This window comes from Lampris incognitus, chromosome 4, assembly GCF_029633865.1.
Source record: "Lampris incognitus isolate fLamInc1 chromosome 4, fLamInc1.hap2, whole genome shotgun sequence".
Taxonomy (NCBI): Eukaryota; Metazoa; Chordata; class Actinopteri; order Lampriformes; family Lampridae; genus Lampris; species Lampris incognitus.
The window spans coordinates 48,367,795-48,393,296 of record NC_079214.1 but is presented as its reverse complement, the minus strand read 5'-3'; the positions used below and the strand labels follow the sequence as shown (position 1 = coordinate 48,393,296).

The window sequence follows — 25,502 nt, the reverse complement described above, 5'->3', positions numbered from 1 at the left end:
TATACAACACATTCCATATACCTTTGGTGTTGTTTTATTGGTCTCTAACTCTTTATTATAGTATTTGTTCTTGCGTATTCTCATAATGGTGGTTAGCTTGTTTTTATATTTTTTGTATTTTATTTCTGCTTCAATGGTTTTGTGCTTTATGAATTCTTTGTAGAGCTAATTTTTATGACAAGCATTACGCAGTCCCTTTGTTATTCATGGACTACCATTATATTTCTGGTTATTGTTGAATTATTTTATTGGGCAGTTTTTGTCACATCAATCAATCATATAAGGATTGAAATATGTTTAGGAATTAATTGTAAGCTTTATCACTGTCTTTTTATACTATATTCCAGTTATGTGTTAATAATTCATCTTTAAAAGCATTCATGGAATCCTCTGTTCTTAATGTTGTTGGGAACTTTGTTACTCCTGAAATTGCAGTCATAGACCGTAAAAACTTGGAGATGGTCAACGATGTCATTTATTAAAAGCCCGCTCTCTGTGTTGCCTTCTATAATGCTTGTGAATATATTGTCTACTAATGTGGCACAGTGTGGGGTGATTCTGCTAGGTCTAGTGATTTTAGGATATAAACCCAAACTATACATTGTGTTAATGAACTCTTCAGTCTTTTTGTGCTTATTTGGATTGAACAGGTCTATATTGAAATCCTCACATATGAACACATCCTTTTGTGTTGCTTTTGAGTAAGTTTCTTATATCCAGTCCTTAAATTTTTCAATATTTGATCTCAGTGATCTGTATATATAGCTCACAATTACATTTTTCTTTTTTCCTTGCAGATTTCTATTGTAATGCATTCTAGCACATCATCAACCGCTGTTGTCATGCTTTACATCACCTTATAATTGAAGCTTTTATAGTGTGTAGGTAGTGATATTATGTGCAAATTTGCGGTGTAGAATTGAATATATGTAAGAATGGAGTGTATGTTAGGGAGAGAGAAGGTGGATGTGTGTGTGTGTGTGTGTGTGTGTGCGCGCGTGCACGTGTGTGCGTGCTGCTGCACACTGGAGAGGAAGTGTGTGTGTGTGTGTGTGTGTGTGTGCGTGTGTGTGTGCGTGCGTGCACATGTGCACGAGCTGCCCCGAAGAGGGGGGTGTGGGAGAGAGGCTGCGTGCAGGCGTACACGGGAAGAGTGTGTGATTAGATTAAGAAAAAGAGTTAAAGAGAGAAAGTGTATCTATCTACAAAGATAGCAAGCAAAAGAAAAATGGCAAACGGCTTAAAATGGAATTCTACATTTATCACAGTGTGCACATACAAATCACGAATGAATTTAAAAAACAGCTCTTTCCTAAATTCCTCACTGCACTTCCAAGACTAACTAATGCCCAGATACCAGCCTTATTGGTGGTCGTTCTTTTGCAGTGATCAGAGGCGCGTTGTTTGTTGTCCGTAGAACATTGCGGGTCGCAGATCCAGGGAAAACAGTTCTTTTCTTCTGCAGCTTGTCAGCTGAAAATCTTCAATGCTCTGTCAGCCGTCTGATGATCTCGACGAAGATCCTCAGAGCTCCATCGGTCGTCCGATGATCTCGAAGAAGTCGAGAAATAACCCTTTCAGTGAAAACTGTGGCTTGCAGGAAATAACCGGTTATGACAGCTGGTTAGCGGATGAACAAAACTAGGTTATCTTCCAAATAAACCGTGGCTAGCGGTAATTTGAATTCACGTGGTCTTTTTTCTGTTCTGTAGAAAAGGGTATCTCTTATGCATGTGAGCTTCACCGCAAGGGAGAGCCACAGTGAGAGAGAGATGATTTCAATTCCGCTGCGGTTTTCAGGGCGAAATTGCATCACCAGATACTGTATTGCCATATCCAATACTTTTACAGTGAAAGGTGAGATGATGGGTGGTGATTACCTGTGAAATTGAGAAGGGAATTATGGGTAGTGTAGGCTATGGGGTAGGGTAGCCCCTACAACTATACCTAAAGAATCAAAAGTCTGTTAGTTGTGTTATTTTTTTCAGTTATCAAGTTCATTCCTTCGCCATACCAAGTGTGAGGAGTTTCTGCACTTTGCATGCCTGCAAAAAGCTTCAGAACATCCATTAGGGGGTTATAGTCTATTTGATATTTGAATTCCAAGTCAATCATAGTGGATTCCTGTAGGTAGTGATAACATCATTACCGAAAGAATCAACAATGGAAGAGGATGGTTTCAATGAAGTGTCACTTTACTTTGTCTCTCGCCTTATCATGCTGTGCCTTAACTTGTGATGTTCCTATTTCCAAAATATGTTTCATGAACTAAAGATTTAAGAGTATAGATTAAATGGAAAAAATAGACTTTGTCAGAATTAATTTCAGCAATTTATGCTTCTAATGTGTATGTTAGAATATGGTGGATAGTGGGTCTAGTATCTAGTAAATCTAGTATCCTGTTCACTAGACACTGACTGCTGCTGGAGTATCTCTGCTTGCATGCTGCTGTGCTCACATAGTCTTGGGGGCAAACCCTGCTAGGCTATGAAGGTCGTACTCGAATCAGTAAAAAGATGTGTGACAGGCATGGCATCAGTAGAATTCAGCAGCTCTTTCAGTGTGATGTTTGTGTCTTTTCTCAGACACATTTTTAATTTCAACTGTTGAGGCAGTAAATTGTTAGATTTTTGATAATAAAGATATCTCATAGTTGAAGCAGGGGGTGACTTGACTTCATTTCCATTCTAATATCCTAATATACTACAATGACCAATATGGTAAAACTTGGATATATTTTCAATCCTGCAAAATGTGTGCAAAGGGGTTTGCTGTTGTGCTGATTTACACAACTTTTCAGGAACTACCACTTTAATATCCTCTGAATCCTGATGATAAGTAATTAGTGTACTAAAATCTGAGGGAGAAACCAGTCTGTTATGGATTAGATGAAGAAAACCACAAAAGTATTCTCATTTTTGCCGACCAACACACACACACACACACACACACACACACACACACACACACACACACACACACACACACAAATTATGTGCTCATGTATCTATACAGGTCCAAGGCCTCTCATAAATTATTACTTTGTATATGTAACTCTTAACCGTCAGATTATGGGTGAAAATATTGATTCACCAAAAGGAAAAATTGGCAAGCAGCTGCAAAAAGCAGATTTTTGATAAAGGTGTCTCCTATTGTGGTCCAATTCTCATAGTCCCCTGATGGGTCACAGGTTTGACTTTACTCTGACACATACCTGCCAAGTTGAAATTCTTGGTCTTTGATATTTTTTGTGTTTTTGAATGCGTGCTAAACTCTTTTGCAGATTTGTAACCCTTTTTTTGCCATTACTTTGTGGCTCTGACCTTCTCCTCATCTCTTATCATTATCTCCAGGCTACCCGTGTGCTGTGACAGTCCCCTTTTGTGTCTCTCTGTGCCCCTGCATGTACCATTGGCAGTCCCGGCCTCTTAGAGAGAGACACTGTGCTCAGAGACTGTGCTGCACTAGGAGAACCCATGGCTTTGGGCTCTCTGTCTTCCACCATAGGCCCCAGGCTCAGGCTGGTGGAGTTGCTGTATGGGGTTCTGCTATTCTTGCTGGTTTCTGGACTGGAAACAGCTCTGGGTCAGAAGGTCTACACCAATACATGGGCGGTCCACATCCCTGGAGGACGAGAGTTAGCTGACCAAATTGCCAATAAACATGGTTTCATCAACCAGGGATCTGTAAGTACCCTTTTACCAAGTTTTCCCACAATTACTGAGGAAGTCAAGTGCTAAGGTTTTCTTTTGCAAATAACGAAATGGTTGGAGTACTCCATCAAATAGACTTTAATGAATGTCATCATCTGAGCTTTGTTTGACTTAAGAATGCAAACAGATAGGCTACAGTAAAGTGAAATCTCATCCAAATGTGATCATGGCAATTCATTTTGCCATTGCGTTTGTCAGTTAAGTTGATGTACTTTTGTTTTGGCTGCACTTGGCAAGTGTATTTTGACAAATACCACCTGGTCTTATATCAGCATTAACACCGCATGCTTGGCACCCAGGTACTTCAGACTTTTCATGTTCTTTTGGAAAGACATTTTAACATTTCAGCTATTTACAATTTTTTTTTTACCCAAATTTCCATTTTGAAGTTTTTCTGTTTGTCCCCCCCCCCCCCGAATTTACCCTCTAACATGCCAGTGGGTGTCTTATCACTGTTATTTACCATAAGAGTTACCGCATGATACTTCTGGAAATGTGAGAGGAGTTTAGGGTGAAAAGGGGAAATGTGATCAATTTGCGATTTGTTTTTTTATTAATTATTTTTTTTAATACATTAAGATTTACAAATTAATTGCGTGCGTTAAATTTGACAACCCATGCAAGGTCAGAGGTCTTTTTAGGATGGCAGAGCCCTAATGTTACATAATAGGTCTTTCACCCTGTGGTCACACTGACACATTTTGGTCAAAGCAATGTCATCGTGTTTGTTACCTTTGCCAGGCGGTAGCCTGGGGAGGATTATGTGTGTGTGTGTGTGGTGTGGTGTGTTTGTTTGCGGCTAATCTCGCAAACTACTGGACCTATCAGCTAGATGTTTTTGTGCAGTTATGACTGTATGATGCAGCACAGTGGTTAGTGCGGTCGCCTCACAGCAAGAAGGTCCTAGGTTCGAACCTTGGGGTAGTCCAACCTTGGTGGCTGTCCCGGGTCGTCCTCTGTGTGGAGTTTGCATGTTCTCCTGTGTCTGCGTGGGTTTCCTCTGGGTGCTCCGATTTCCTCCCACAGTCCAAAGACATGTAGGTCAGATGAATTGGCCATACTAAATTGTCCTTAGTTGTGAGTGTGTGTCGGCCCTGTGATGGCCTGGCGGCCTGTCCAGGGTGTTTCCCCGCCTGCTGTCCAATGACGGGGCTGGGACAGGCTCCAGCATCCCCACGACCCTGAGAGCAGGATAAGCAGTTTGCATCATAGATGGGTGGATGACTGTATAATGAAGAACCTCTCGTGGTTGCAGTGATTCAAAACATCGGTTCTCGCTATCACTGCTCCCTCTCTCCATTCACCCTAGCTTGTTTGACCAACGCTGCTTTCCATCGCTGCCAGCTCTGAATCAACTGTGTGCATGTGGACTCACATCTACAGCTGAGTTATTTCGGGCAGCAATAGTGTCAAAACCAAGGCATGTATTCAGGTATGAGTCTTGAAAGTAAACGAGAAGTCCATCATATTCACAAGCCAGCAAATCATCCACTGCTGATCTCAGCACAGGAGAACTGGAAGAACACGGGATGAACCAAAAATAATTTGCCTTATTCACTTCGCTGCCACGCAGAAGTGCCATAGTCTCCAATGTTAAAACTCCGCTATAAAAATACAGTTTCAAAACTAGGATTAATAAGTCGCAGCTGGACATCATCTCAGTAGCTATAATAAAAAAATTCCCATGGCTAAGCTATGTTTTCTTACAGTTGTTTTATGAATGAAAGTCAATAAGCAGAGCAGCCATTCGCCTTCATTCATTTTATATCAAGAAAACCGCGACAATTAAACCCATTTGACATCTTTTCATAAGGGCTTTGAAATTATGATGGCCGGATCTCTGTCATCTCATATTAGACTTAATCTCTTTCGTGCGAGGGTCCGCCTAGGAGGCTGTGCATCCACAGACTGACAGGCAAACATTTTTATTAGGTAGACTTTTTAGCTTGATTATTAAGTAGCGTTTTTAGCTTATTAAAAACGCCCCCCCCCCCGGAGTATTTCCCATTTAATTGACTTGGGCGCTGTGTAAAAGTCTAATGTGTGGTGAGCGTTCTGGCACAAAATGGCTGCTGTGCATCACCCAGGTGGGTGCTACACATTGGTGGTGGTTGAGGTGAGTTTCCTCCCCTTCCTGGCTAGATAAAGCCCTATATAAATGGTAGAGGCTAGTTCCCATCGATGCAGAGAACGGAAATGGAGTAGAGAACGGTCAACTGAGCATGCGCGAAATGCCTCTACCATGCCTCCACACGCCCCGCGTAGCATCCAGGCGCTAGGATTCTAGGAAGACCCACCCCTACTCTGCGTCTGATTAGCTAACTTTAACCCTAACCCCGCCCTAACCCTAACCTTAACCTACCCAAACAACGGAGGCAACGAGTACTTGCGCATGCTCAGTTGACCGTTCTCTGCATCGATGGGAACTAGCCTCTACCCTATATAAATGTAATCCATCATCATTATAATGGCAGGAAAAACTGGTTTTTCAGTTCGTGTGTGCGTGTATGGAGAAGGGGAGATGCGTATGCCTGGTGGAGATCTGCAGTATACTAAGTGTAGTCCTCTGGTTTGCATATGTAGCAAGGTCACAGTGCTCTCCAAAATAGCTTTTGTCCGAAAAGGGTGGATTATGATCTGAGGATGGCATAGTACTGATGCAGGAATCGGGCTGATGTGATTAACAACAAAGATGTAGACTTTAAATTTGGTTCCATTCTATTTTGGGCAATGATGAATAATGAAGCCTTCATCAGCATGCCCATAGTTTTAGGGCCATAGTGTGGTGTGGTGATGTATTAAAAGAATTTAGTGCATTTGTATGGCATTGTGTTCTTTACAGCAACCTTTCATGTTGATGAATCGTTTTCATGTTCAGCTTTTTATAGCATCTTGTCTGACTTCAGTGGAAACCAGGTCATCTTTTGACCTCCTTACATCTCATGAAAAAGGAAATGAATCTACATTTACCATTTATCCTTATCAACTGGTTGATTTTTCTTTAGAGTTGCCCATGGAACAGATGTGATTTAAGTGCCTCCTGTTGTGTATGTACTCAAAATCCCAATTTTTTATTTTACTTGTCCTTCTTTGAGCTTGCTCAGTTTTGGCTAGAATCCTCTTTCCGTTTTGGGCAGTGTTATTGACGTAATAACTTGTGATCAATAAAACTGTTAAGTTAATCATCAAATCTGCGAGTCTTTGTTGGTCAAAGGAAAAGAAAGCCCCAGTAAACCCTTTTCTCACCCTCCAGTTGGTGCAGTGCAAGCTGCAATTTAAATAACCCAGCCACGTAGGTCTACAATGAATATGATGAAATAACAGTTTAATAATGAAAAAGGGCTGCCCCCGACCCCAAGATTTTCCCAGTTGATTTGTAGTCGTTAGTTCAAACCATTTGTCAACTAGTTGTTGCACGTTTATGATATTAATTTGGTTATTTTGGGCATCAGAAAATGGTTTGAGTTCTGGGGCTGAGAAATGTGATAAGTAACATTGTTAATGCTGTGCTTATGTACATTACAGAAAAATACAAAACTAGGAACGAGCCTTTAAAATATCAATTTTACAAGTACACGCATGAAGCAGGCCGCCTGTTAATGACACTGGCAAATGAGGTAATGAATAATGATTCTGAATGTGTCGGAACAACCAGCAAGGAGACTGAACACGTTAATTTATTTCAATACAGTATCGTATCACACAACTTCACACAACTTAAGAACTTGTAAACCCAACCCAATAACAAATGATGAATACAATGGCCTTTTATTAAAAAATATACATGGAAAAAATATCTTCGGTTCATTTGAAAGCAAAAAGAAATGCAAGAAAACAAGAAAAATTTCATTTCAAATTAAAAGCCCCCATACTTTTCATACTTTTTTTTCCTCTGCAACTAAGCGACCAATGAAAACTTTTGTCAACTGAGACGCTTCTCATTGACCTACCATTTGATCAACTATTAGGGGGCAGCCTTAGAAAAGGGTTTATGAATAATGGCATTTTGAATTGAACATGTAGTTATTGGGGTGCCTCATGAAGAGACTGATGCTAACACAAGCCTAGTACTGAGCTACACTGTGTTCTGAGTATGTTGTGTAATGTGTCATGCTAAGCTTAAGTGTCATGATACTTAATAGGAAAGCTCTCACACTCCAAAACTTAATTGGCCAAGAGAGGGCAGCTCTCAATTAGGAGCCTTACAAATGCAGCCTCGACTGCTTTTTCAGAGCTATTAATGTAATCATGGACCATATGGTTTTAGTGGTCATGAGCAGGAACGTTATTTGTAATAATAATAAATGGTTATTTGTATAACGGTTTTAAAGGTACACAGATGCTTTACATAGGATAAAAAAAAACATAAAAGCAATACACCAAAAACATGTAACACACAACATTGATCATGCATTAAAAGAAATTCTGAAAAGGTGAGTTTTGATTAATGATACGAGCGTGTACAGATCAGTGCAGTCTCTGATGTGTTTGGGGAGGGAGTTCCAGAGGGAGGGGGCAACTCTGGAGAAGACTGTTGCTGCATGTCCAGTGCTCTGAAACACAGACTGCAGGCAAATGAGTAATCATAAAGCCTTTAACCATATGTTGGCCACAAAGAACCCAGACAGTACAATTAGAGGCATGTATTTGCTGATTGTGTGCTTGACACAAAGAGCTGTTGATTTGCCCTATCTCAATGAATGGGGTAAATATATAAAAAAAATTCAGTGGAGGAGAGACCTTTTCCACCAACTAAGTTGATTTTGAGCCAATTTCGTTATGTTTTATTGGCCTTCTCTGTAATTCTTCTTGGCAAATTTTTATGTTGGCCCTTTTGCTGGCCAAATGGAGACATTTTTATCTTTTTTTAAGGCTGCTTACTCAGGAGCCACTTTTCTCATATTTACCCTTGGAATTTTGTTAGTTTTTAGTTTGTTTGACATAGCTCATTGAAATCCAAATTATTTAAAATCTTTCTGATCTGATATATTTGGCAATGCCCACTGTCTTCTCTCATTAACAGACTAGATATCAATAATCCTTGAGTTTAGCTTGGTTCACTTGGCCTCATGTATCTGGGGGATAGTTGATTTTTTCTATAGGAACCTTTGATCTTATGGCGATGTGGGTGGAGGTTTATTTTTCAATCAAATGTGTTTCACCACTTCAGTAGTTGTTAGTCTATACTGCATTCTCCCTTGTTTTTTAGGTTTATGGCACATTTCATGACATAAGCCTTCTGAAACATAGCCATTGTCAGTCACTGATCAAGACATACCTTTTTCGAAGATTTTCTTTTCCAGCAAGCCTTTGAACTTGCAAAAACGTATATCTGTCATGGTGAGCCGCTACGGCTGCAGTTTTCAATAATGCCATAAAGTCTATGAGACAAAGTTGATATACAAAGAGTGATTGCATTTAAGCATGCTCTGCCAGTGCCTATAATTTCTAAGGGCCCAAATAGGAAGAAGAACCTGCTCACTGATGAAAGGATTTTGCACCAACTAGACAGATGCGGTATGAGACATTCTGAACAGATGAAACAAATTAGATAATCCAAGTATGTTGGGCGGAGAGCAGCAATGAGACATGAGCGGAATATGAGGGGGCTTTTTTTTTTTTAGAGATGTCCATGTATTTGTGGGAGGAAGGATGAGATGGTCTTGCTCTCTCCCCTTCCCAATTTGCATTTTTAAGTAATTTCAAACTCATTATCTTAGTTTACCTTTGATTTACTCAAAGGTAGTGCTGTATGAAGGGCTTACCTAAAGGCAGATATGGATAAATGTCCAAGAAACTACGTGGAAATATTAGTTCCACTGTGTTTTATCTGCTCATCACAGCATCTCCTACATTAAATTAGAAAGATAAGCCATAATGATATGTTATGTATGACTTTTTTTAAATAATGGGCACATTCATATTCTGATCCCCTTGACGGGAACGCTACAGTGTTTCATTATGTATCTGAGCATTGTTTGAAAAAATGTTGAGCCATTTGCTTTCAAGTTCAAGTCATTTTGCTTACAGGGCGTAGGAAACATGTTCCCTCTTTGTCCTAGTAAATAATGTCTGGTCAGGCATGACATTCCCCAGCTGTGGAGTTCGGCATGTACATGTCAGACTTCAACTGCTGTTTGCAGGTGTTGACCAGAAGAAAGTGGGAAGGGGAGGGGAGGATCAAAGACTGCAGCTGGGTAGGTTTTATGACTCTACTGATGGTTGCTATTGTTTGGCCTTCCACTTTCAAAGTTCCACTACGCCATCCCTATATCGCTTACCCTAAATATTTCAGAATTCTTTTGTTGCGTGTATGCCGTGTGTTACATTTGAAACTTTTACATCTACAGCATGTGGACCTAAGAACTAAGGCACTGAAAATCCTTTGATTGGTTTTACAGCCAATCAAGGCACACCGGGTCATGTGACAATTTGGTATCAAAGAACAGACAATAATGTACCATCATTGCAACACTGATATAAAACTTTCTAATATTGTGTTTTACAACATCTGACAGTTATCTTTAAAGCTTAAGCATTCTTAAGCTTGTATACTCATTTCTGTCTACATCGCCCCCTTGATTAGTAGAATGAATTCAATAAAGGAAAACAAAGAAAGAATCGTTGCTTTACACTGTATTCAACAGGTTAATCTGTTGAAACAGGTGGTACTCGTAAGATAATCGGAATATGTATCTAATATAGCAATCAGTTATTTTATATCTGCAAATGTAAAGTAGGATATGTGGTGCCAGACATAATTCTCTGATTTGGCAGATGATTGAAATTTAATTCTCTACATCACTGGTTTATCAAACATAAAATTACAATTTGCTTTGTTTGGATGAATGTTGCTATTTCTTTTGAATAGCAATGACCATGTAGCCATTACCTGATTTGACAAATGACATACATATACCGCTTTGAGTTAAGGTCAAGGCTGTTAGGCCACTTTTAGAACAAGAGGACTGACTGGACATGTTAAGTCAGGAAATTGCTGGCAAAAGGTTGAAGATTGGTTGAAATTGATGGTTGCCTGTGCACCCCACTGGGTCATTTTACATTGAAGTACATTTCTTATCAAGAAGAGCTTAGAATAATGTGCATTTCTTTGCACAGTATGGATTTTTTTGTCTTTTTTTAAAAAAAAAATTCTTTTTTGTTACTTTAGAGAATGCGCAAACCGCCAGCCTGCGATAAACGGGACAAGTCGGACTTTAAAGCTAGAATGCGGGACGTTTACATATAAATCAATGTCCGTGACATTCAAACCCTTGCCACACGGTATCACACAAGGATGATTCAGCCTATCCCCACAGGTAAATCTCTCTGTATTTCGCAGTATGCCAGAGATATAAATCTGGTGTGTGGTGTTACATTCCCATGCTGGCGCACCAGTAGTGATGCATTTTCTGTCAAGAGTTAAACTCCTGTGTCATGCCTCTGATTGGTTTGCTTTTCAGGGCCATCTGCCAGAAAGCTTCCGGGCTCAGAAGCTATGGCAGAAAAACCTAAGTGGCGTCCAAGAAAATACGGAGATTGTTTAAATCGCCATAACCTGCTGTGGTCCAGACTGTGCGTTCTGTAGAAAAAATGAGACATGGTCAATAGAATAGTTTGTTAACCTTTGGGCAGCCAGCTAGCCATACATGTTTTTCGTATGTGGTAGCTTGAAAGTGACAGACGAAATTCTTCGTTGATTTTGTGATGCCAAGTTCGGGAGTTGGACGTCGTCCTGCAATAATAATCTTTTTCTCTTCAGAAGTCCTCTGAGAAAACGGAACAGAACGTAACGATTCTATAGTATGCGAATTGTCGCTCATATTTGACAAGTGCTGAAACGTGTGGCGGTGAGCTAACTGAGCAAGACAGACAAGTGCCAGCTTACAGTAACTAGCTTGCTAGATGACAGTGTTGCACATGTGCGCTTCCGGATAAGCTGGTTCGCAGCCAGCTTTTCTGCCCACCAAACTCCCACGCTCAGAAGATACTTTCATATACCAAAAATACAACTGGGAATCACAGAGCGCATGCACGAAGTAAGCTGAACGCTTGGCAGCTTTGCCGTGAGCAGGATAGATGTGGCAGACTAGGGTAATGCGAGTCGGAAAACCAGACCGCAGTTGCCGTTTGAAAAGAAAACAATCGAAGAAACTGAGAAACAAACATTTAAATGATGTGTTTTAATGTAAATAATGCACACGTTACTTATTAAAAATAGATTTTCAGTTCATTATTATACTGTATGTAAATTCTCTCGTCATTTTCAAATGCCTTGGGTATGCACCACATTTATAGCTTATTATGACTGCTCGCTACTGGTGTAGGCCTAGATAACAATCATGAGTCCTCACTGAAAAAATAAGGTCTGGGAAAAGTAGAACCTAACAGTGTGGCTCCCTTGAGACTGACAACTCGACTATTCACCCAGACAACCTCCCGTCTCATCAGCTTGGATAAAGCGCACTTTTGCACATCCCTCCTTCCAACACATCACCTTCTGGTTCAAATTTTGGAAACGCTTTATTTTAGGGGGTCGGAAATGACCTAGTAATTTCCTAGTAATAAGGTGGTAATTATCATGTTATTTCTTACAAATAAGGGTGAAACTACCTTGTAATTTTCTAGTAATAATGTAGGTGGTAGTTTTTACAGGTCATTTTACAGTTAACCCTAACCCAAATTACAAGGTAATTTCAACTTTATTTCTAAGAAATTACATTACAATTACCACCTTATTTTAGGAGGTCGGAAATTACCTGGTAATAAAGTGTAACCCAAATTTTAAATGACTCCACAGCTAATATCTGCCAACATTTTATAGGAAAAATGTACAAAATTAGCATAATGGTTAATATTAACTGTTCTGCCCCTACAAAGGTAGTTTAATATGTTTAAATTGTTTATCTTGTGTAGTATCACCACCCAGCGGTAGTTCATTTACAAGGTCGTTTCTTGCTCGTTTAATTCCTGTGTGAGACGGACTTCAGCAACCAGGCTTCCGGAAGTAAACTCACGATTCACTATACGCGCCACCATTGGTCATCAGTTCTTCAGTTTAAACGCTGTTCTTTTATATTCTGCTAGCTAAAGCAACATCTTTTCATAAGATTCTCAGTAAACTTCATGAAAATCAATACCCTTACCATGGAGTTTTTTGGGAGTGTTTATCTGGTTGGATAGTTTGCGTCATCGGCTAACGAGGCCTACACATTAACCTTTTGCATTCTGCAATAGAAATGGTCTGCCAGTGTCTACATTGGTATCTTTGTTTACTGTGATGTCATTTCTTGGAGTATCTTCAAATGCTTCATATCCCAAAAAATCTGTGAAACCTAAGCTAAAAGGTTATTTAAGTCAATAAACCATGATAACAGATAATACAAAATGGACATGATTTTCATCAAATTTGACTAAACACATTGAACATATTGAACCCAAACAATCCTGAATGTAGAACATTTAACAACATATTTCTGAATACTCCATAAGTTATTTGAACTATGTACATTTTTCAGTTTTTGAAATATGCTAATTTTTATGACCTCCATGGGCGGCCAACAGGGGGCCACCCACGGAGGTCTGTTTTCAAAGGGTTAATCATTTTATACTTTACGTCATCTTTCATGACTTTTGATTGCCCACTTAAAGTGGAACCAGTGTTTACACAAATGGACAACTTGAGAGTTGCTGATGTTGTGTCATGGAGCCGGTCAAGACTAGGAGGAAGGAATTCTTGTACAACAAATCATGGAGACATGACCGCATAGTTGGTGGTTGAAATGGATTAGATGGATGACTATAGGTTTCCACCCCCCATTTTTCAGTGTTGAAGATTTACTTGGGTGATATTCTTCTAAAATTTAATCTTCTCCTTCTCATTCCGTCATGTATGAAGCTCATGAAGCTGGTCTTGTAGTTTATGATACACAAAGTCTCTTTATTAAACTTAACCCATCACTACATTGCAGTGCTGTTTTAGGGCTACATCTTGTCACTGGTAGTTCACTGCCTGTGGGTTAATGGTCTCATCCCTCATGATTAAAGTTGGCATTACTATAAAATAAATGCATTACTATAACCACAAATTTGTATAGATTTAAATGCACTAATTGGAAAGCAGATCTTTTTCTTGCAACAGTTTGCTTTTGGAAAGTCAACAAGCTGAAGGTAAATGCACAGGATCAGTGTCTTTTAGAATGACACTCTTTCCTGTTGTTCAGAGGCACAATTTCGAGGAATCTTATGTGGTTTTTTTCTCTTGCTACTTGTGTTGAAAAGAAAAAATCCAAGTTTGTGAAACATGTTTATACAACAGAGATCAATATAATTACACAATATGCTACATTTTGTGGCTGCAAATTTGAATGTCTTCTTCAATGAAAAGGTCTCAATATGCTCAAGTGTTTATGGTCAAAAGTAGGAGAGAAAAAAAAGCTAACTAGTAAATGACTCATCATTTCTTAAACATTTGGCTTTAGGTGGAATATGGCATTTCTTAGAACCTGGCAGCTTCCTCTTCTCTGAAAAATTGGTTTCTGTTTGTGGCCCTTGAGAGAACCTCTTTAGAAGTCAGAAGCTTGAGTGTCAGAGCATTTGTCTTATTAGAGGCTAAATGTTTTCATATATTGTTCTTCTGGTCCATTCAGGAATCTAGCATGGCGGAGAGTATTTGTGTTTGGTGTACTTTTTATATGATGAGAAAGAATTTGATAAGAAAAACTTAATCAATCCCCATCCATAGGGAAGCTGTAGTGTGTGGAGTAAGCAGACACAACGGTACTAAAGAAAACCCTTACTGTATTCTCTGGCACCATAGCACACTCTACCTAGCCTTGGACTTGTACACACTATCTCTGCTATTTGTGGAATTGATTTTTTATTTTTTTTCTAATTCTCTTAGCTGGTCCAGACGCTTTTGTTAGTGGTGTAATAATTCTATTCTTCACCAGATTGAAGCAGGAGCATTGGAGATAGGAGAGCTTCTGGAGACTGGATACATGGGATGATTACTTTTCCTCACGGTGGCTCATTACAGAGTCCCAGATTTGAGACCGTAGATGGTCAGTTTGAAGGCTTGAGTAATTTGTTGGAGTTCTCATACCCTTCCTTTCACAGTCCCTCAGCAAAAAGTCAACTTCAAGAGATGTTGGCTCTTGCTTTGCAAGACCCTTATTTAATTTTTTTTAGCTCACCTGCACAATTTAGGGATTTGTATCTCTCTGTGGTTTTTTTTTGATCTCTTCTCAAAATCACCCTAGCTGTGTTTTGTCAACTAGCCAAAATAAACTCCACAGCTACTGTAAATAATGGTACCACAAAACACTTGTTGCTGACAATGTTGTTTTGATAATCTGACTTCTCACTTTGTAACTCTTTCTCAGCCTGTTTGAATGACCATGAAAAAATTACCATATCTTATCTCAGTCAGGTTATTCTGAAAATGTATACATGTAACAATATGTTTATTCTGTGTATGCTTCAACACTGTAAGGGTGCAGTAATTGTTGGTGCAACACAAGCCTTAAGCACGGAGCCTACATTTGACCATTGAGCAACTTGCACATTTTAATATTTATAGAAGATGCCAAGATTTGCATTGGGAGTGACAAAGAAGGACGGGATTAGGGATGATTATATTAGTGGGATCACTCAGGTTGGACAGTTTGGAGACAAAGCAAGAGGGGCAAGATTGAGATGGCTTGGACATGTGTGGAAGAGAGATGCTGGATATATTGGGAGAAGGATGCTGAATATGGAGCTGCCAGGGAAGAGGAAAAGAGGAAGGCCAAAGAGGAGGCTTATGGATGTGGTGAGGGAGGACATGCAGGTGGCTGGTGTGACAGAGGAAGATGCAGAGGACAGGAAGAAATGGAAACTGATGATCTGCTGTAGTGACCCTTAACGGGAGCAGCCAAAAGTAGTAGTAGTAGTAGAAAGATAAATAAATTGGCTTGTAAAAGATGAGATAATGTGATAAAGCTGCATGCTTAACCTTGAGAGGAGCTTTATTCAGATGTTTCTTCTGTTTTGTAAAACATAAAAACATAAACACATTAACCAGTCTACCACACATAGGCCTAAAAAATGTCTTAGGCATAGAGACAAAGAGTTCATGTCTTTCTACTTGACTTTATTTCCCTCATATTGACATAACCCGACTGACTTATTTATTCATCTATGATGAGTTAAGTTGGCCCCAGAGCCTTTTTCTAATCCCTTGACAGTTATGAGTAGCTCAGTCACACAAGTTATGCGCTGCCTCTGGTAAATATTGCATGATGCTGTAGCTAGTTTTGTAAGCGGGCGTAGTTGTGCAATATCTGTATTAATCTTTAACAAAGCCAGTACTTGTGCTGTGGTTCTGGCCTACTTTAGGCAATAAGAACTGACAAGTCTAACGGAGCGTGCAGCCCTTTACGGCCAGCAAAGGACGCCTCTAGAGATGCTGCTACTTTGAAGTGCCGTAATGACAACATAGTGCTCAGAGTCTGAACTCTCAGATTGTGCTCTTATTTGAGTTTGGTGGTGCCATTAACAGGCTAGGGTTTGCATCCAAAGAGAAATGTATCTGCTTTCATCTCTGGGATAGTTGATTAGGAACCAAGTACTGTAATGCCACAGTGTCTTTTGTTGTTCTGTCTCTGTCAGTGAGAGAACCTGCATTCCATACTCAGGCCTCACTCACACTGAATAGACCCAGATCTCCATTCATGTTGAGGCAGCTGCTGTTCTTTGAATTGAGTTAATGAGCGCTGAGATGGACCTATGCTGTTTGCTCTTATAGACCTACTGTGGTGGGATGAGGAAAGAGTGAGAGATGAAGAGATGCAGTGCTGTCATAATAAACCCATAGCACTACACAAAAGAACTAAAACAATGAACTTTTTTTTCTCCACAATATACAATGGAAAAAAAAGTGAATATTTTAAGTGCTGAAATCAAAAAGGTAGAGGGATGGGCAACATGATCCAGAAAGGGCTGGTGTGGGTGCAGGTTTTTGTTCCAACCAAGCACTTACGCACCTGAGTCTATGAATCAAGGTCTATAAAGACTATCGGCTGACTAATAGTCAACTAATATAATATAATATAATATAATATAGCGGCACGGTGGCGCAGTGGTTAGCGGTCGCCTCACAGCAAGAAGGTCCTGGGTTCGAGCCCCGGGGTACTCCAACCTTGGTGGGTCATCCTGGGTCACCCTCTGTGTGGAGTTTGCATGTTCTCCCCATGTCTGTGTGGGTTTCCTCTGGCGGCTCCGGTTTCCCTAGGAAATGAATGTGTGTGTCCCTAGGAATGAATGTGTGTGTGTGTGTGTGTGTGTGTGTGTGTGTGTGTGTGTGTGTGTGTGTGTGTGTGTGTGTGTGTGTGTGTGTGTGTGTGTGTGCCCTGTGATGGCCTGGTGGCTTGTCCAGGGTGTCTCTCCGCCTGCTGCCCAATGACTGCTGGAATAGGCTCCAGCATCCCCATGACCCTGAGAGCAGGATAAGTGGTTAAGATAATGGATGGATGGATAATGTAATATAATAATAATAACAATAATGGGGGGGGGGGGAACAAAGACCTGCACCCACACCTTTCTGGATCATGTTGCCTATCCCTGGGTACCAATTGGTTGAGTTTTTCTATTTACAACTTTTCAAAAGGACATATTGTGGCTACATATATGTAGCACAAACCACAAGATTATTTTTGGTGATACTAGTGAAGCGATACAGTGTAGGGCTGCACAATATTGGAAAAAACTCACATTCTGTTTTTTTTTTCTTTGTGATATATTGTGATATGAAAAAATACAGGAATTTTCACCGGATGACTTGAATAACTATTTGAAAGAGAAAGACGTAATCATTCTAGAATGATTGGGGTGATTTTGTAGGGGAGTTGTTGGGAAATTGTGAAAAGTGAATAGTGCCTTTTTTCGCAATTCATATCGGGAAGAGGAGGATTTGGAGCCATACAGATGACACAGAGCAACGGCCAAGAATTGTCATGCGCGGACCGGCTCTGGCGTAATCCGAATCCGCATGTATGCATCATCCACCCGCCACCCACCCAAACAAATTATTTTCTCCAATTTAGAGACCCGCACCTGATCACACATTACCATTATTTCTAAGTGGGATATATGTAAGCGGGATGATGTGGTAACATACACCATGTTTGAGGTACCAGTTTTTAAGCCCTTCATATTTTTTTTCTTTTTAATTCTCCTTTTTTAATTCTCTCTTGGTTCTTTTTTTTCCTCCTCTATTGCTGCTTAAGACAAATGGATAGCGAAATTGGCGCAATGAGAGTCTAGTCTGCTAATTCGTGCCTGACGAAAAATGAAGCTTAAACTATGTTCACATTTTAGAGAATGTCATTAATATTTTCCTCATCAACGATGTATTATTTCGCCAACTAGTAACCCATCTGCTATTAATCAGAATGTTAATTCTTACGACTCAGACCACCCGATCCACAGATTAACTGTGGTGCCCATGGATGTAACTGTGATCCGCACATCACTAGCTGAGATGCAGAAGAAGACATAGATGTGTCATTTGTCCAAACGGAACGAGAAATGACAAAGTTCTTAGCATTAAATCGGTGTAAATTATGCTATATCAGACAGACTTCTCATGTAGATTATTCATGGAAAATGAGAACCGTGCAAGTTTTCCCTCTTGTATCAAGCAGCAAAAAGTTGTATCATGAGATGTTGGAGTTAATTTGCTTTACTTCATATCGCACGTCCTGCAATGTTACTATTGCGCATATTGATGATGATGTTAAAACAATATATTGTGAAGCCCTAATACAGAGCCAGTATTTGATTAAAACTCAATGAAACTAAGTACATAAGAGCTGACGTGGAAAGATGGAAGTCACGTTACTCGGGGGCTTGTTTGAATTGCAGATAAGAGGGTCTCAAGTATGTTTGGCAGATGTTAATATTGGAATTTGTGCTTGGCATGTCATCTTGATGAGACTTTGCAGTTCATCACAGTTATGCAGTTACACAAGTAGGGCTGGGCAATATATCGATATAAAACTAGATGTCATCTGGGATTTTGGATATCGTAATATTGTGATATGACAAGTGTTGCCTTTTCCTGGTTTTAAAGGCTGCATTACAATAATGATATTCAATTTTCTGAACTTGTTAGACTGTTCTAGCTGTTATATTATGCCACCCGTTCTGATATCATATCCACTAGGGTTGAGAATCACAGAGTAACTCACGATATAATACTATTACGATATCTGTGTAACTGAAGAAGAAAAAATACCCCTAAAAAGGCAAAAAGCAGCAATTATGTATTTATTCACTGCATTGTGGTGTCAGTTTCACAGAATTCGCAAACTGAGATGAAACAATTTCCAACAAAGTGCATAGAGCCTTAGAGAGTGCCTCTTTAATACACACACACACACATACACACATACACAGACTGCAGCTTGTCCACATGTGCTATCATTCCAGGGTAAAATAAAAATTGCTGTAATTTTGTTAGCTCTTTTTGTTCTTTATTACTGTATATGTTATTGTTGTTTGAGCTTGACTGTTATCAATAAAGTTGGAAAAAATGATCATGGAAAAAAAAGTTTTTATAAAAATATCCATTTGGCACCAATTTCTCAATAATGTTACGATATATTCCAGCATCAATATTTTGTCCCACCCCTAATATCCACATTACTGTGTGTTTATCAAAAATTACATTTTGTAAATATTTTGTGATAGCACCAGTTTTCATTTCTACAATACCATCATCAATATTGAGTTATTTGTTAAGAAAAATAGTGATATTTGATTCAATCTATATTGCCCAGCCCTATTCACAATTACTCTGTACATTGGGCTTCGGCAATTTATACAAGTAGTTGCTGAGGACAAATTCACATGAGCCAGGGCAGTGTCTGGGTAGCATAGCGGTCTATTCTGTTGCCTGCCAACATGGGGATTGCTGGTTCGAATCCCCGGGTTACCTCCGGCTTTGTCGGGCGTCTCTACAGACACAGTTGGCCGGATCTGTGGGTGGGAAGCCGAATGTGGGTATGTGTCCTGGTCGCTGCACTAGCACCTCCTCTGGTCAGTCGGGGCGCCTGTTCGGGGGGAGGGGGAACTGGGGGGAATAGCATGATCCTCCCATGTGCTATGTCCCCCTGGCAAAACTCCTCACTGTCAGGTGAAAAGAAGTGGCTGGTGACTCCACGTGTATAGCAGAAGTTATGTGGTAGTCTGCAGCCCTCCCTGGATTGGCAGAGGAGGTGGAGCAGTGACTGGGACGGCTCGGAAGAGTGGGGTAATTGGCCGGGTACAATTGGGGAGAAAAAGGGGTAACAATAATAATAATAAAAAAAATCACGTGAGCCCATTTTATTTATTTATTTATTTATTTATTGAAGATGCTTGGTTAACATTTGTTTTTGTGCTTTGTTTTTCAAATCTTACACCTAATACTTTCAAAGATAATGAAATAATTTATTTGACTGGTTCAGAAAAATGCGCCTTTCATCAAATGAGCATACCACGGTTTGATTCAAAAGGATATACTTTATAAAAAAAAATTTTTTTAAAACGGGAATAAAAGGAGAGTGAGCTGGGCAGAGATGAATTATATTTTCTCTAGAAGACTAGAGAACCAACAGCCTTTTCATTCGATCCGTCACCATCAAACAATTGCTGGCTTTAAAAGTCAGTCAACCACGGAAAGAAGATCACGCCTACACACATCTGTTGAACAAGCAAAAATATCTCTTTAGCTGACATTATTCACTGTAGCCCAGATTGTTTTCTGTGGAGGAGATGGTGCGTTGCCAGTGTATGTAAATGGAACCATGAGGCTGTTCTCATTGTGTCCCAGTACAGCACTGTTGTGAAAATTATGTTTCTGCCACCCTCTAGGCATCATAGTGAACTTATTTCTGGATAGTGATTATTCTGTTGGTGTTGGTTTTTATTTTGCTCAAGTTTATGACTGTGATCATCGTGCAGTTTTTTATGTGTACTGTTAAAGATATGTTGAACTCTTGCAAAATATCCTGCACAAAATTCACATGTGGCTGATGTGAGGTGCTGAGGAATTGGTCTGCTTGAAAAAAACAAGACATGCAGCCTTGTTTATGGACTGGCAATTAAGTAGAGTACCACAGTATGTGGTTTTAACAAGTTTAAACCCTTTTTTTCTCTTAAAATGAGATTCCCCTCTTATTTGTGAAACCCACTCAGCGATGCCCTTTTATGGACAGATTCTAATTCAAAAGAACATTGCATGCCGTGATTACTTTTATTTTTATCAAATTTGATAAACTCCCATAAAACTGCCATTGATGAGATTGATGACAACAGTAGCCAAGAGAAACATCTAGAGAAGTAAGAAGAATTTCTATGAATAACAATGTTTTGGGAGACGTTCCCTGGGAATGACATAAACGTCTGGGCCAAGCCAACACTGGCTGCACACCCTGCCCCACTCGTCCCCTTCACCCTAGTAAAAACAGGACCCTGAAGGGAAAATGGGGAAAGGGAAGGGGGGGGGGGCTCTGGTGGTCATCAGGCTATGCTCTCTAACCTACTGTGGAGGTGCAGACACCCAAATCACCAGAGGCCCTGAGCCCTGGGAACTCTTGCAAGTAGAGTCATAGCACTGCTCAGTCACTACCCTGCTCTCCCACAGATTGAGGGGTGGGGGCTGGGATGGAACAGAACCACACAGGTCAGCGGGGCTGTAACAAGAGCCAGATGTGCTGAGAGGACACAAATATACATGGACAGGCAACCCTCTCCAACTCCAGAGCACAGGCATTAACATACTCGGTCATATACGCACGCACGCGCACACATACACTTTGGCCGAACTGAAATGTCCGAGTTCACTTTTGATAATCTCTTGAGGTTCTCATTCAGCATATTGAAGAAATGGGGAATACGCTTTAAGATAAGTAATATATTTTATATATACACTACCGTTCAAAAGTTTGGGATCACCCAAACAATTTCGTGTTTTCCATGAAAAGTCACACTTATTCACCACCATATGTTGTGAAATGAATAGAAAATAGAGTCAAGACATTGACAAGGTTAGAAATAATGATTTGTATTTGAAATAAGATTTTTTTTACATCAAACTTTGCTTTCGTCAAAGAATCCTCCATTTGCAGCAATTACAGCATTGCAGACCTTTGGCATTCTAGCTGTTAATTTGTTGAGGTAATCTGGAGAAATTGCACCCCACGCTTCCAGAAGCAGCTCCCACAAGTTGGATTGGTTGGATGGGCACTTCTTTGAGCAGATTGAGTTTCTGGAGCATCACATTTGTGGGGTCAATTAAACGCTCAAAATGGCCAGAAAAAGAGAACTTTCATCTGAAACTCGACAGTCTATTCTTGTTCTTAGAAATGAAGGCTATTCCATGCGAGAAATTGCTAAGAAATTGAAGATTTCCTACACCGGTGTGTACTACTCCCTTCAGAGGACAGCACAAACAGGCTCTAACAGGTACTATTTAATGAAGATGCCAGTTGGGGACCTGTGAGGCGTCTGTTTCTCAAACTAGAGACTCTAATGTACTTATCTTCTTGCTCAGTTGTGCAACGCGGCCTCCCACTTCTTTTTCTACTCTGGTTAGAGCCTGTTTGTGCTGTCCTCTGAAGGGAGTAGTACACACCGGTGTAGGAAATCTTCAATTTCTTAGCAATTTCTCGCATGGAATAGCCTTCATTTCTAAGAACAAGAATAGACTGTCGAGTTTCAGATGAAAGTTCTCTTTTTCTGGCCATTTTGAGCGTTTAATTGACCCCACAAATGTGATGCTCCAGAAACTCAATCTGCTCAAAGAAGTGCCCATCCAACCAATCCAACTTGTGGGAGCTGCTTCTGGAAGCGTGGGGTGCAATTTCTCCAGATTACCTCAACAAATTAACAGCTAGAATGCCAAAGGTCTGCAATGCTGTAATTGCTGCAAATGGAGGATTCTTTGACGAAAGCAAAGTTTGATGTAAAAAAAATCTTATTTCAAATACAAATCATTATTTCTAACCTTGTCAATGTCTTGACTCTATTTTCTATTCATTTCACAACATATGGTGGTGAATAAGTGTGACTTTTCATGGAAAACACAAAATTGTTTGGGTGATCCCAAACTTTTGAACGGTAGTGTATATATATATATACGTATATTCCACTCCTCATTTGTTGAGCACTTTTATCAACACCATTGACAGTTTCTGGAAAAAAAAAACGCTCTCTCTCTCTCTCTCTCTCTCTCTCTCTCTCTCTCTCTCTCTCTCTCTCTCTCTCTCTCTCTCTCTCTCTCTCTCTCTAATCTGTTAAAAGAAACACTCAACGGTAGGAAAAGTGCTCAATGAATTAGGGGCAAAATAATCCAATTTACTTGACTCACCGGATTATATATATAATCTGGTGAGTCAAGTAAATTCTTTATGAGACAGTACAAGCCTGTTTCATGCCATAAGTAATCATCAGCTGTCAATAAAGCTACTCGGGAAAGAACATACCATTTACTGCCTCGTCATGCATATCACATGCACAACGTCCAGTGGGGAAGGGAGAGGTGCAACATTCAAAAATTCAAAACCACGTGATCGCTAATGGTCCAATGGGGGGGTGCGGTACTTGTCTATTGCCATGGTTTATTTATAATTACAAAATAGGTGCTTATATCTGTGTCTGCAACTGCTGGCCAATTGTTACTCAATGTGGACATTTCTGGTTTGCAAATGACAAAACATTTTTCAGTTAGACATAGATTGCACATTTTACTACTGGTTGAATATGCTTCGTTCTTTGGGAGGATTTTCCAATCAGTATAGATGTTGGAGAAAAAAAAAGTTAAAAACAAGCTTGTACTGCTATGTACATCTATATTGATATATACGTGTGTGTGTGTGTGTGTGTGTGTATGTATATATATATAAGATTGTTATATATACACGTGTGTATAAGTGTGTGTATATATATGTGTGTGGTGTGTATATATATATATATAAAGATCGTTAGCAAGGGCCTTTAAGGTCATGAACCAACTAACAAGAAGCAATAAAAAAAAAAGCTCCTTTTTGGCTGACTAAGCTTCTTAAATCCGACCTGCGTGAACCAGCCTCTCATTTTGACACCCTTCTGATAAATGCACAGAGTCATACTAGTGGACGTGTGCTGTGAAGCAGTCGTTGGGTGCATTTTAGAAAAGGCCAAAGGCTTGGACTGGAAATACTCTTTACAGTGAAAACAATGAAGAGAGCCTTTAGAAGCCTGTAACCAGCCTAATGGAGACAGCAGTGTGGGAGGAATGCAGCATCTGGGTGGAGTTTTTATGACTGCTGCTCGCGGTTCTATTTCCTTGTAATAGAAGACCTGCTAACTTGTAACAGATCTGCATTGTAAGCTGTCCGCTCTGCAGTGTAATGTAGCACAGGCGCTAGGCTCACATTTCATTTGAGATATTATCGCAAAATAGGGGTAGTCTAGTTGAACAGTGCTGAATAGAGTTGCAGTACAGATTTTATTTCTGCTTGGGCATGATTTTTTTATTTGACAGGTATGGTACCAAATAAACAACAGAACTAACCTTTCCTTTTTTGAGGACCGAAGTTGATTCCCAAGTCAAAAAGGTCACTCAAATTCCAGTGTGACATATTGTTGCAACATGGATGTCAACAGGAGCTTCAATTAGCTGCTTATTTGTGTGAGAGATTTTACTTCCTCTAAATTACATCTTAGCATTCATCTTCAGTTTATAATTCAGCACCGTTCAGCAACGATTACAAAAATATATTCATGTCACAAGGCAAGTCTTGATTGATCATATTATTCGACTGGTCAGATTTCCTCTTTCAGGAAGTCAGGTTTTGAGCGTTCTAATTAATGCATTTCTTACATTACATTTTCCGTTTTTGTCTGACACTTGACATGATTCCCTAGCTCCATTTTGTTTGTTTATAATTATTTACAAATCAATAGACATGAGCATACTTTTACTAATGGGTTCCTTCCAGTACAATTACGTGTTTCAGAATGTGAAACTTGCTGTACAGATATCTACTTACCATCATCCTATTTCCTTTTTACTATGGGATGTAACCAACTTTTGCAGCTCATGTTTTTCTCAGCTATCCATTTTCAGATCTTTCTTGTCTACTTTGAACTAGTGCAATGCCCTTTCAAAATGTGCCTGTTTGGAACAGGCTGATTGCTTGGCTTCTAGTATTGCTGCTTGCAGATTTCTCAAGAACCGCTCATTCAAACAACTTCACATTCAACACTCAAAGGACTACGTGTGTAATCCCCCTCTAACCACAATGTGGGTTGCAATAGCAAAGTGGCGCTATTTGTGTTCCGGTTGTGGACTCCACGGGAAGTGAAGAAGCAGAAGCAGCAATTCAAAGTGTTATGACCAGCTTCACTGAAAAGTAGGGATGCATGATGATATCAGCACGACATCAGTATCGGCAAATAAAAACTCAAGAAGTTAATTATTGGCATCGGCAGATATGAAAATTTCTGCCAATGTGCCTGGCCAATAAAGTGATGTGTTAACTATGCGCATACGATGACACTAAATCTTTATTATGAGTGCCAGCAACAAGCTTCAACATGTCAGCTTTATGGAAGTATTTCATAGTACCTGAAACAGATAACAAAATTGTTATTTGCAATGTTTGTAAAGCACCAGTGATGTAAGGATGGGTGAAACCACACTCCTTTAACACTGCCAATTTAATTATGCAACTTAAGTGCCGTCATACCGAATACCATGAAGTCTCTTAAAAAGTAGGCAAA

The 25,502-nt window shown here is 39.8% G+C and overlaps 1 protein-coding gene across 1 annotated transcript in view; it reads left to right on the top strand.

The window, feature by feature from the left end:
• furina (furin (paired basic amino acid cleaving enzyme) a) overlaps window positions 1-25,502 on the top strand; it is a 120,372-nt gene that overhangs the window by 6,927 nt on the left and 87,943 nt on the right. The window contains exon 2 of the mRNA XM_056278306.1: window positions 3,354-3,686. Coding sequence (XP_056134281.1) covers window positions 3,477-3,686 — 210 coding nt within the window. The 5' untranslated portion in view covers window positions 3,354-3,476. The remainder of the gene's footprint in view (window positions 1-3,353; window positions 3,687-25,502) is intronic.